Source organism: Euprymna scolopes, chromosome 38, assembly GCF_053919585.1.
Source record: "Euprymna scolopes isolate OS-2025 chromosome 38, ASM5391958v1, whole genome shotgun sequence".
Lineage (NCBI taxonomy): Eukaryota > Metazoa > Mollusca > Cephalopoda > Sepiida > Sepiolidae > Euprymna > Euprymna scolopes.
The window spans coordinates 5,366,752-5,379,490 of record NC_136519.1 but is presented as its reverse complement, the minus strand read 5'-3'; the positions used below and the strand labels follow the sequence as shown (position 1 = coordinate 5,379,490).

At 33.2% G+C, this 12,739-nt stretch overlaps 1 protein-coding gene across 18 annotated transcripts in view; it reads right to left on the bottom strand.

The window, feature by feature from the left end:
- Nucleotides 1–12,739, bottom strand: part of LOC145263054 (sodium/hydrogen exchanger 9-like) — a 328,320-nt gene that overhangs the window by 26,487 nt on the left and 289,094 nt on the right. For all 18 annotated transcript variants that reach the window (XR_013864465.1, XR_013864464.1, XR_013864468.1 and 15 more), the window contains 3 exons: nucleotides 7,654–7,739; nucleotides 3,087–3,195; nucleotides 2,196–2,327 (listed from right to left, as the gene is read on the bottom strand). Coding sequence is in view for 13 of the 18 variants with exons in the window: in XM_080119887.1 (XP_079976013.1) it covers nucleotides 2,196–2,327; nucleotides 3,087–3,195; nucleotides 7,654–7,739 (327 nt within the window). In the remaining 5 variants the exon portion in view is untranslated. The remainder of the gene's footprint in view (nucleotides 1–2,195; nucleotides 2,328–3,086; nucleotides 3,196–7,653; nucleotides 7,740–12,739) is intronic.

The following is a 12,739-nucleotide window of genomic DNA, read 5'->3' as shown; positions in this document are numbered from 1 at the left end:
ATAAGGATGATTTTGAATTCTCTCCCTTGATTTAAAAACATGGCAGTTCAAACTTTTGCATATTGATAAAATTTGATTTTTTTAGTTAAAAAATACTTTATCAATTTACGTGAGTTTTGGAATATAGCATTTTGGTTTCATAACGAATACATATCTCAAAGATTTTGATATCAGTAATTTTAATTGATTTTAAAACATGGCGGATCACACACAAACTTTTGCATACTCATAAAATTTCATTTTTTTAAGTTTAAAAAAAAAAAAACAACTACTTGATCAATTTATGTAATTTTTTAAACTTTATTTTTACCTACCGTGATGAGTTCATACATGATAAAGATTTTTCTTTATTTTTGTTTTTTTAATTATATCGAATTTTAGACAAACCTCTAATGTGATATAATCAACTATTTTGTTTTCCTAAACTTAACAGAGGTTACAAATAGTAGCATGCTTATCTCCCTTTCTGCCAAGATACGTTTGATCATTTGATATTTAAGCTTGCTAAGGTTTCTACATTGCCACAGCCAATTTTACCTAGAGTATTACCACAGCCAGTTTTTTATTACGCTTCGACACTAAGTGTACAGGTAATGCCATTCTTTTAATTGTTTTTTACGCTTTTAATTGCTACAAATGAAAATGTTCACAGCAAAACTTTTTAAAAAGATTTCTCACAGTTGTACGATTGTGTGATAACTTTTGTAAAACTTTTTACAAAAACTTATAAAAGTAAACATAATTTGTAATAATATACCAGAAACATTTTATTAAATACAGAGAAGTTGAATTTCCGTTGAAAAATTTTTGTGATCTGATTCTATACAAGAAATTTCTAGTTTTCATATTTTATATATCATTTTTGACTCGAGATGCCAAAGAACTAATATTTACTGCTAAAAAGAATCAGTAAAAGTTTTGTATTATTTGATTTATTATTCAGACTATTATTTTCATCTTGGTTGTTTTATTCACAATATTTTGGTTGATGTAAACCCTTCCTTTTCAGATTAGGAAGTCTTTTAGTCAAACTTGGTCCAGTTTGAAATAAAGATTCCTACGTTAAAAAAGATGCAAAAGTCCAAATAATCAAAGTACTAATTACGCATCTCCTAATATTTCTCAGTAAATGCTCTAACCCGGCAACAGTCATACAATAATGTTGAAAATTTATGTACTTAACGTATCCGAGAGGTGAAGCAGTTCATGCATGCGCAGATGTTGAAATCATTTAGAAAAAGACAATTTTAGTGACCCGACTCCTCATCAGATTCTGCAGTCGTTAAGGTAGAAAAAAAACGAATATTTTGTTCTGAATTTCACATATACACCAGAGTTCCTGCCGTTTAAGACAGTACCAGAATCCTTCTTTTTCGCTTTGGATTTTAAGTTTTACTGAGACGTACAAAAACACATACATACATGCACACTCACTAACAGACATCTTTATATAATAGACTAGTGAAAGTACCCAGCATTGCTTGGGTGTATCAAGGTGGTGTAGTAAGGAACCCCGGGTGGGAGAGAAATAAAAAAAAAATGGTACTAGCGGTGGGGGGAAATCAAAACAAAAGGCAGTTTGGGTGGAGAGAGGTGTTAAAAAAAAAAATGGTAGTAGGCAGGCAGGTTCGAACCCGTAATGCAAAGGAGGAAAAAAAAAAAATGTAACGTCTTAGCCAATGCGTCCATGGCGCAGCGGAAGTCGAGATCATTGAAATTAAGCGTAGTGAATCCAATGAAAATGTTGACAAAAAAAGCGATCCCTCCTTGTACAAAACTTCCCAGTTGAGGGTGAAGGAATTAATGTTTTTAGCCAATTTTTCAATATTTATTGTCTGAAGGATCAAGCTTCAAAACAAGACCAATTTTGTCAGGATCTGTGGCGTGAGTTGAAAGTTTTTGGCAGACATACAAACACACACACATTTTGCCTTTTATGCATCAGATTATTTTTTGCTTTAAAGTTATTTTTATTGATTGTTTCTTTAAAGGTTATTTATTTATTATTTTTTGCTTAAAAGTTTTTTTATTACTTTTTTTTTTTTTTTTTAGTAATTGTTACTTTTTGTAAGTTTTTGTAAACAGTTCATGAAAATGACCAAACCATTATAGACAGCATTCAGGATGTCTTTAAAAAAATGCAATATTTTAATTTGTTGTAATTTGACTAATCTAATTAAGAAAAGTATTGTTACCTGTAAGGTAGGTTTTCTGTCCATACTGTCAGCACCGTGTACAGACGTAGTGCTGGTGTTCTCACCGTATGACTCACTATGGTCAATAATCATGTCAGTGTCAGAATCTGAATCGCCTTTATGATGGATTCCCTAAAAAACAAATTCAAAGAAAATTGAGTCGATTGTTTATATGGGGTGGGGGAGTAGACAAAAAAAGACAAAAAAAAAACAAACAAAAAAAAACAAACAAAAAAGATTCTACCCCTAGAAAAAAGTTTTTAATTTCTTTCATTATTGAAAAAAAAATATATATTTAAAGTACAGGCATTTTGGAACTTGGTAAATTTAAAAATTAGTTTATTTTTGACATCGACTGGCACTACAACAAATAATTGAGAATCATTAAGGAGGATGGAAAGATCGAGGAGACAAAGCACTAACCAGACCTCCACTGGATAGGTGCAAAGGGGACTGGGGCCCTGGAGAGGCTTATTGCCACTCAAATTCATTTGCAAATGTTATTACAAAGGTGTGCAGATGTTATAACCCACCCCTTTTTTAAAAGATGGGTTTGCCAAAGTTTTATTTATTAAAAGGAAATTATTTTTATGGTAAGAAAGTATTTTGAAACAATAGAAATTTTTAAAACATTTAAAATTTTTTTAATTTCATTTAAAATAAAATATTCTGTTTAGTTTTTACAGGAAGAAGAGAGAGAAATTTTTTTAGATGTAAATTTTTATAATGTTCAATGAATGAATGAATACACATTCATTATTTGCATCCTTCGGATTACTTTTCTCATCTTGAGTGTTATTTTCACAATGTTTCGGTCAATGTAACCTCCGACCTTCTTAACATGTTTGTCAATCAACAAAACAAAGCAAAAAAAAATATATATAAACTTACTTCTGAGAGTTGCTCATCTGTTGTAAGGAATTTTGCTAATGGTAAGCACCACGTTGGCAAAGTTTCTGTTAACAAAGGACGACTATTTGTTAAAAATGGCTTCATGTACCTGAAAGATAAAAAAAATATGAAAAATAAATCCAACTTATCATATTTAACTTTTATGCACTCGAAACACAACATATTACCATTGTAAATGCAAGGGGCTTCTTCTTCAAGTTATCTGGCAGGGGAAGAAGCATAAGGAGGGGTTGAATTTATCAGGGTGTTGCATAATTTCCCACTGTTTCATAAAAAATGTTTGTTCTAAAACAAAGTGCTATATATCATTAAAAAGCATGTATTCTCTTCTAAAAAGACAATCGTCATCGTTTTTCGCTCATGGTTTTTTTCTCGTTTTTCAGAACCGTCAAATGGATTGTCAAGTAGATAAAAATAAAATCACATTTTCGACACCCCCTTTTCGCCTTTAATTGAGGTCAAAAAGCGAGTAAAGTGACCAAGGATATTTGTGCCATATATGGGGAAAACGCTATTGCTGAGAAAACTGTTCGAGATTGGTTTATCAGATTCAAACACAGTAATTTGGACCTCAATGACGTTTCTCATTTCGGAAGACCAATCAAGATAGACAAAGACACACTCAGGGTTCTTTTGAAGGAAGATGGACATCAGACGTGTAGAGAATTGGGTGAAAAGATGAAGTGTGATTTTGCGACAACTTCATGCCACTTCCAGTCGATGGGACTCGCATAAAAACTTGGAGTTTGTGTCCCACACAAAGTTATTTTTGCTGTTAAAATTAGTATATTTTGGCTGACTTTATTGTGAGGTTATATATATATATATATATATTTTAAGGGGATTAGAACAACAGTCTAGAGAGCAGAGTTTATGTTAATGTATTAGTAAATTCATTAATACAATTAAAAGAAAAGAAAACAATGCTCGTTGTAATGTAGATATATAATAATCTCGATAGGCATAGATATCCTAGAGCTATTTTAATATTGAGTAAGATGATTGATAATTTATAATTAAAATTAAAAATCGGTTTCATTAGGAAGAACATAATAAAATCAATAAATTGTACGATAGTTTCATAAACTACATTTAACATCCCAATGAATGCATTGACGATGATACTTATGAGCTTTAAAAGGCGAACCATTAAAAGGTAAATTTTTATTAGAAATATTTAAAATATCCCCTCTTAACCTTACTTTTCTACCCGATTTTCTTTTTCTTTTTATTTTATCTTTGTTTATCAACATCAAAAAAGAAACTATTTTCCTTTATATTTTAAATATTTTCCAGATGCATTAAAAGATACATCTGCCTTACTTTAAAAAATGCTAGTTTTATTTTTGGTGTCTTTAAAAAAACCCACCCAATATGTTTGCTGATGAGGAGACTTTGTTTGAAAAACCCAAATGATAAAATTATTGTCTATCTCAATAAAAACATCATTTCCGAAACGATCGTACAATTTATTCATTTTGTTTGTTCTTACTTATGAAACTGATTTTTAATTTTAATTATAAATTATCATTCATCTTAATCTATGATATAAAGCTGAACGTCTGCGTGTGTCCCTGGTCACGAATAGGCTCCTATATGGTTGACTATTATAGAAAACTGATCACATATAATGATAGAAGATGTATCGAGACACAGGAATGGGTATGTTTGATCTGGCATAATGATGATTCATTAAAATTGTGGGGTCTGCATATGCGCCTGGTCCACAAAGTATGGAAATAAAAAATTAAAAAAAACGTTTACAAGTGTTTTTGATATAGATGTACATAATAATACTTTGATAAGTATGTTTTAACTTAAATAGGGATGGTATAATAAAATTGGGGTCTGTGTTCGCGCCTGGCCTCCATAGAATGGAAATAGGCTCAAACTTTAATAAAGACTTTTCATATCTATCTGCGTAAGTATACTTTGATAATTATGTTTCAGTTTGAAGAAATATTGTATAATAAAATTATGGGGTGTTCCTTCGTGCCTGGCCTCCATAGAATGGAAATATGTCACAAAGTTTAACAAGGTTTTTTAATATAGATGCACAGAATATTGTGATAAATGTTTCAGTGTGAACAGGTAAGGTATAATAAATTATGGGGTTTATCTATTTTATTTTTACTTTCATCATATTTTGCTTTGGTTTTGATACCCCCAAATTCGAAGCTATCGCTTTACAACCCTTCCTTTTCATAAACTATCATACTTTCATAAATCAGAGTCCATTTTCTGTAGGCTGTTTTTGAACCCAGTCAACGACGGGTACTTTTACTAGTATATATATATATATATATGGCGCCATAAAATAATGTCTCATCATGGATTTTGAATTCAACTGCGTTCAGAAACTGCAGTAAGAATTATTTTTTATTCTAATGATTTTGCAAACATTAAAGATCTCCATTTCCTTTTATCAACATTTTTTTTTCGCCATATCCTTTTTTATTTCAAGGAAAAAAAACAAAAAAAAAATAAAAAAAACAAACACAAACTTTCGAACTGTTTTTTTCTAAGGAACACACATTTGTCTCTGATGAATTGTTTGTTTGGCTTTTGCTATTTAACAAAATGTGTAAGACATACTACATAAACTGAAATGAATGAGTGTGAATTAAATACATCTTATTTTTGGAATGATAAGTAGTGATATATATATATATATATATATATATATATATATATGGTTGTAAGATTGGTTTCCTAGATGCAAATCCAGTGAAACATGAGTGATTATTAAAGAGTGCTCAATGCAGGACAGAGCTGGTAAATAGTCTGCTTATTACACAAACATTATTGGTAACATGTGCATACATGTTTCAGTAGAATCCCAATTTAAAGAGACCACTTCAGATCAAAAGAGGACGAGATTGAAACGAGAGTCAAGATTACATGCATATTTTATAAAAGATATTCGAGTGTGGTTTATGCTCTGAAAGAAAGTGGGGAATATACTTGGTGAATGTGAGCAGTAGAGGTTTTGGAGAGAGGTATGGTGAAGAAAGGGAGTAGGGGTGGGGTGGGGGTGAAAGAAGAGGGGGAAGTACAATCCAGTGTGGTCAAGCTGGGAGGTATTGGTATTATTTTAACTTGGCGGTTGTTTATTGGATTAAATTTTCGCTTTGATCTGAAGATATGGACATATATTTTATAAATAAACAAATAAATAATTTAAAAACGAGAAACAAATGAACAGATAAAAAAAAGCAAGGAAAATAAATTAATAGAGTTTATCAATAAAATAGATGGATAATGAAGTTGCCATGAGAAAATAAAAAACAACCATAAAGATCTAAGATAAGGAAGTAACAGCAATCTAGTGGCCAAGGACCTTTGTGCCTCCCAAAAGAGATATTGCAAGTTTATCTTTGCTGTATCATTACTTTTATAGTACATGCTCGAGTGAGCTCCAATCTATGGTTCCCTTCTGTAAAACTTTTGCGAACATTTTAATGGATAAAAACAAAAATTGCGGATATAATACTTTATGAACTTTGAAATATAAAAGCACACTCGTACCCCATCTTCCAGTTGTGAAAACAGTATCTGTTTTGGTAGTCAGGAGTTCTCCATTCTGTTTACGTGCCCGGCCCATTTCAGGTTTTTCCGGATGAGCAGGTCATATATGCTTGGGAGGTTGGCTTGTGATAGGATCTCCCTGTTGCTGACAAAGTCATACCACTTGACATTTAAAATCTGCCGGAGGTGTCTCATCATATAGGTGTTGAGCTTGCGGGCTACCAGTTTGTACACTGGCCAAGTTTCTGCACCGTATAAGAGTGATGAGAGGACGATGGCGCGGTAAACCAAGCATTTAGTTCTGAAAGTAAGATCTTTATTTTGCCAGACCTTCTGTTTGAGTTTTCCATAGGATATGGAAGCGTTAGCCATTCTTGTAGAAATCTTTTCATCCATTTTGTTGTTGTTCATGACTGTGGTCCCTAGGTATTTGAATTTGCTGACATTGTACAGCTCCTGGTCTTGAATCACAGAACAAAGATGTCATATTCTAAAATCATATAGGTTTGGCTAGTAACTTTTCTATTTGGCTAGTAAACGAAAATATTTAGTTGTCAAAGGTCAACTAAAGATAAATTTGTCCATAGAACCCTGTATTGTATTTACTGATCATGGAATTAATATTGCATATTCTAAAAATCAAAAAATTGATCAAGTATTTTTTTTTTTTTATTTATAAAAAAAAAGAAAAAAAAAAAAAAAGAAAAATTGCTGCTTTTTTACCGGTAAGATGAGCCTATGTTTTTCTAGAAAGAATAATATGTCAGACAGCAGCTAAACCAGAGCTGTTGCTCGGCATAATCTGGCCATTATTCCAGCCGAAACCCGAGCGAACGCAGAGATATGTTTGATTTAAACTATGCACCTGTACCAAAATACTTTAAGAACACAATTTAATAAATTATACTTTATATTAATTTATTGTTCAACAGGATACTCATTTATATATTTATATATATCTTTCTATTCTTTTTCTGGCACGAGAAGATATGTCATTGATTAAAGAGAAGTCACTTACTTGGTATCAAAATTGTACCAGTGGGCCACAAGCCAAGCTTTCTCTCCTGATGGAGGTGGGTCTGTAGATGCTCCTGGTGCAGGGCTCTGAAAGAAAGAAAATCAAGTCAAAGATTAACGTTTTTTTTCTAAAATTAGCTTTAAAAAAATATATATTCCAGTTGATTGGTTTTATTTCCAAAGTTAAAAAAATACTAACAAAAAAGAAAAAGAATGTTTTTTTTAAAGATCAATAAAAATCACTATAAACTAATTTTTGTTAATAAAATATCAGACATTCATGGATAAATTGGAAAAATTTGCTTGAATCAAAGTATTACCCCTCCTCCTAGTAATTGCCTGCCTTTAATGAGAACGTAGGTTGATGCGTAATTATTAACAGTAAATTTGATTTTTTTGTTTGTCAAACCCATCACCAAGAAAAGATGAAAATTGTAAGCATCCTTTCAGGCACAATGATTTTGATGAGTAAAACTATGGGAGTGATTTTTTTTTCTGTGGAATTGAGTTTCGTCAGTGCAATAAATTGGAAGCTGACATTTAAATTCACAGTGATTTTGGCCAAGGATAAAAGAACTTGCTTTAGTGTATTCGTGGCATTAAACAGGTTTGAGTGTTAAATAAATATGGATCTTATGTTTCTGAATTTTTGAGATGAGGATTAATCATTCATATTATTTGGTTTCTTCGGACTATCGTTCTCATCTTGATTATTATTTTTGGTCAACGTAACCTCCAACTTTCTTTGAGTTTATTTTGTTGAACTCTGTAATCTTTCTGTTGAATTCAAGAATCTGCAGAGAATTTCTAACAGAATCCTTTTATTTAATCCACAGATGTAGCATGCTTTTGTTCCATCAACCATGACTGGGTAGAGGTCCTAAGTGATTCACAAGGATCTGTAGTTTAGTGGATAAGGTACTTAGTCAAATTCAGTGGTAAAGTTACACCTTTCTGGAGGTTGAAGGTTTAATCAAAATGCAACTGCAAATTACTTAGGACTTCTACGCAATCAGAATCAGAGTATGCTATCTTCATAGATTAAATAAACAGTTCCAGTCAAAATTCTGTGCAAATTCCAGAATTCGACAGAAAGATTCCTCAAGTTCAAAAAGATACATCTGAAGGTCATAGGTTACATCGATGGAAACCTTGTGAAAGTAACATTTAAGATGAGAACAGTAGGCCAAAGAGGCTAAATAATATGAACCTGGTAAGTATACTTTTGTAGTGGGAGGAGGGGGAGAAGGCCTAAAAGAGGGAGATAGAAAGAAGGGGAGAGAGGCTGGCCTCATTAGAAAAAAGAAAGGCAGAAAATAGTCTAAGCTAACATACCGTTAAAATGTAACACTTAGGTAATAATAACTATATATATATATATATATATATATATATATATATATATATATATATATATATGTATGTATGTATGTATGTATAGAGAGAGAGAGAGGATTTGTGGAGTTGAGTAGCAAGATGTTTGTTCACATTACTTTTAAACTACTGCATGTTAGTATAGTCAGGGAAGCAGGAAACAGGTAAGGAATTCTAAAGTCTGGCAGTCTGAGAGAAGAAACTAAAGAAACTAAGTAAAAGGCTTTCTGGCATCTAGGGACCTCAATAGTGAAGGGGTGGGATTAAGCTGCTTGTAGCATTGGTCAGGAGTAAGTACGTTGAGGGGACACAAATGCTATGAGTTCATCAGAGCACATTCCATTAAAGTACTTGTTTGCAAAACAGGCACAGGGATGCAACATTGCAATGATGAGATAGAGATTGCAGAACCTATTAGATTGAAACTTTTTTTTGGACACTGTCTAAGGGGGAGAGACTAGCAGTACAAACTGTCTAAGGGGGAGAGACTAGCAGTACAAACACTAGCCCAAATGTGACAACAATACCTCATGCATAGGCGAATGGTGGCTTTGTAGACATAAGATATTCTCTGGTGTGAGTAATTCTCTAGCATGGTAAAAAAAAGTCCCCCTTCTTTGCAGCAGGCTTGTCGTCAATGTTTTTGGTTTGTAACTTTGTTGATATTCAATTCAAGCATTTCTTTTATTTCATTCAAAAGCGTAAATCGTACAATTTTATTCTGATATACATTTTATTTCATTTCAATTTCACAGAGTTCAAAATAGAATTCGTAGCTTAGTGTGTGGGGGGGGGGTGCTCTTTTCTCTTCATTGCAACCTCTTTCCCACAGAAGAGACGTTGCGAGCCTGACTCTGCTTTATCGTTATTTTCATGGCAAGTGCTCATCTGAGCTTCAATCCAGCCCCCCCCCCTCACCAAACTTTCACGAAAAACACTCGTCTAGCCAAAACCACTATCAATAATTTCCCACACTCTTTATCTGTGTCTAAACCTAAATGTAGATTCCATGAACAAAGCTTCTTTCTTAGAACTGCACGCCTGTGGAACTCTCTTCCATTTGCTGATTACAATCTGATTATTTTCAAGTCCAACGTAAACAAGTTCTTGATGAACCGCCCCCCACCTAAGTAATCCAATTTACAAAATTTCCACTACTTATGTTTACTACGCTATAATCCCATTGACTAATATATACCCATTAACCCGTATCCTCGAGTGACCTCTGGATCTTGATGTGGTGATTCCTGTGTAAAAAAAAAAGTATACATTATTATGACCAAGCGCTCATGAATCGCATCTTTTACTGCGTGTTGATTGCAAACCTATGTGACTTATTTTTCACCATTCCTTCCAATCCAGGGCAAGTTGGTTGATGGACGCCCAACTGTTGAGAGATATCCAATCAAAAACATTTTATCTCCACCTTCTCCTTGGCTTCCCTCTGCGTCTTTTGCCTTCTAAGATACCTTCAAAGCATAACTTTGACAGTCAGGTTGATCGTTTGACATGGCCAAAAAGTTTAAGGATTTTACTTTTGATTTTATCAAATAGAGGGGGTAGGGAAGTAGTTTGACAGAGGTTGTATATTTTAGTTTTTTTCGATCAGGCGATGTCCCGTAACGAAACACATAACATGATTTTGAAACACCTCAATGCAATTGGCTATTGCTAGTCTGTCTCTGCTCTGTCATTATTTTCATATCAAGTGCTCGACTGAGCTTCAATCTATGCCCTCTCCTGCAAAACATTCCCAACAAACACTTGTCTAGCTACAACCACTGTCAACAATTTCCCCCATGTTCTGTGCTGAAATCTAAGCTCAAATTCAATGAACAAAGTTTCTTTCCTAGAACTGCCTCCTTATTGAACTCTGTACAGCAGGGCTGCTTTCCAGCTGACTACAACATGGTTGTCTTCAAGCGAATGTAAATAAGTTATTGAGGCACCCCCTTAAATAATCAAATTTGACCCATTTTCCACTATTACCAATCACTACGCTATTGTCTCACAGACCACCTTGCACTCATTAACACTTATCCTTGAGTGGCCTTTAGGTCTTGATAAGTGGTGACTCCATGTTAAAATTTTTTTTAAAAATATGCAAATTAATTTTTTTTATTGGTTCATATAACAGAATTTTGGCAGAGATTTTCTTTAAGATATTGTACGAATTATGTAAACAGATTCAGGATTGAATAATTTTGAAAGAACTTAAAAAAGAAAAATAAAGATGGGTTTTCACTTTTTAGGAAGAATTTCTTTAAATCATCACCATTGGCTAAACGTATTTTTCACGTTTGCATTCATTGGATGGCTTTTATCTATTACAGATTCCGAAACTTATTTCTGGGCAGGTTTCTTTAAATGTCTTTTCCTTAATCAAGGCAAGATTTTTGTAAGCCCAGATGCCCATCCTGAAGTCAAACCAGTGCAATGAGGGGAATTAGTGTTCAAAAAACTGCTGACAAATTATTTTTACCCATCCTATAGTCACAACATTTCAGGTGATGCAACTATCATCTGCAGAGGTATCATGTGCATGTGGCATAATGGTTAATAGCGTTGATTAACAAATACATTAGCAATAACGTTTCTAACTGAAATGAAAACATCTTTAACTTGAAATTTTGTGGAAGTTCTTTAATTTGATTAGAAGTTGTTAAGTTAAAATAAATGTACAAGTAAATCTTTATAAAAACGCAATTAAAATAAGATATTTAAAAATTAATTTGATTAAAAAAAGATATTTAAAAATTAATTTGATTAAAAAAAGATATTTAAAAATTAATTTAATTAAAATAAGATATTTAAAAATTAATTTAATTAAAATAAGATATTTAAAAATTAATTTGATTAAAATAAGATATTTAAAAATTAATTTAATTAAAATAAGATATTTAAAAATTAATTTGATTAAAAAAATCTGATGTTTACCAAATTCTGCTAAAAATAATTTTCTGATTTGCAGTAGAGTCGAACCGAATCAACCCAATGCATAAGAGTCGAACCGAATCGACCCAATGCATCAGGGTTGTCGACCCAATGCAGCCGAATCGACCCAATGCAGCAGAGTCGACCCGAATCGACCCAATGCAGCAGAGTCGACCCGAATCGACCCAATGCAGCAGAGTCGACCCGAATCGACCCAATGCAGCAGAGTCGACCCGAATCGACCCAATGCAGCAGAGTCGACCCGAATCGACCCAATGCAGCAGAGTCGACCCGAATCGACCCAATGCAGCAGAGTCGACCCGAATCGACCCAATGCAGCAGAGTCGACCCGAATCGACCCAATGCAGCAGAGTCGACCCGAATCGACCCAATGCAGCAGAGTCGACCCGAATCGACCCAACGCAGCAGTCGATTTAGGTCGACACTGCTGCATTGGAATGATTCGGATCAACTCTGCTGCATTGGGTCGATTCGGGTCGACTCTGCTGCATTGGAATGATTCGGATCAACTCTGCTACATTGTGACTTCCATTTAATGGAGTAAATTAAGTTGTAATTAATCTTTAATTCAAATCTAAACACAGCAACAAAAAAAAAAAAAAAAAAAAAGGCCCATTAGCAAGCAAGTAACAAGGCATTTAAAAAAAACAATTTGCGTTTCAAAATAGCCAAGCAAGACAGATTGAAGTGAAACTAGCAATGTCTGTTGATTAGGAATTACCTCCCTTGGATAAAGTATAGGTATTTATGGATGGTTT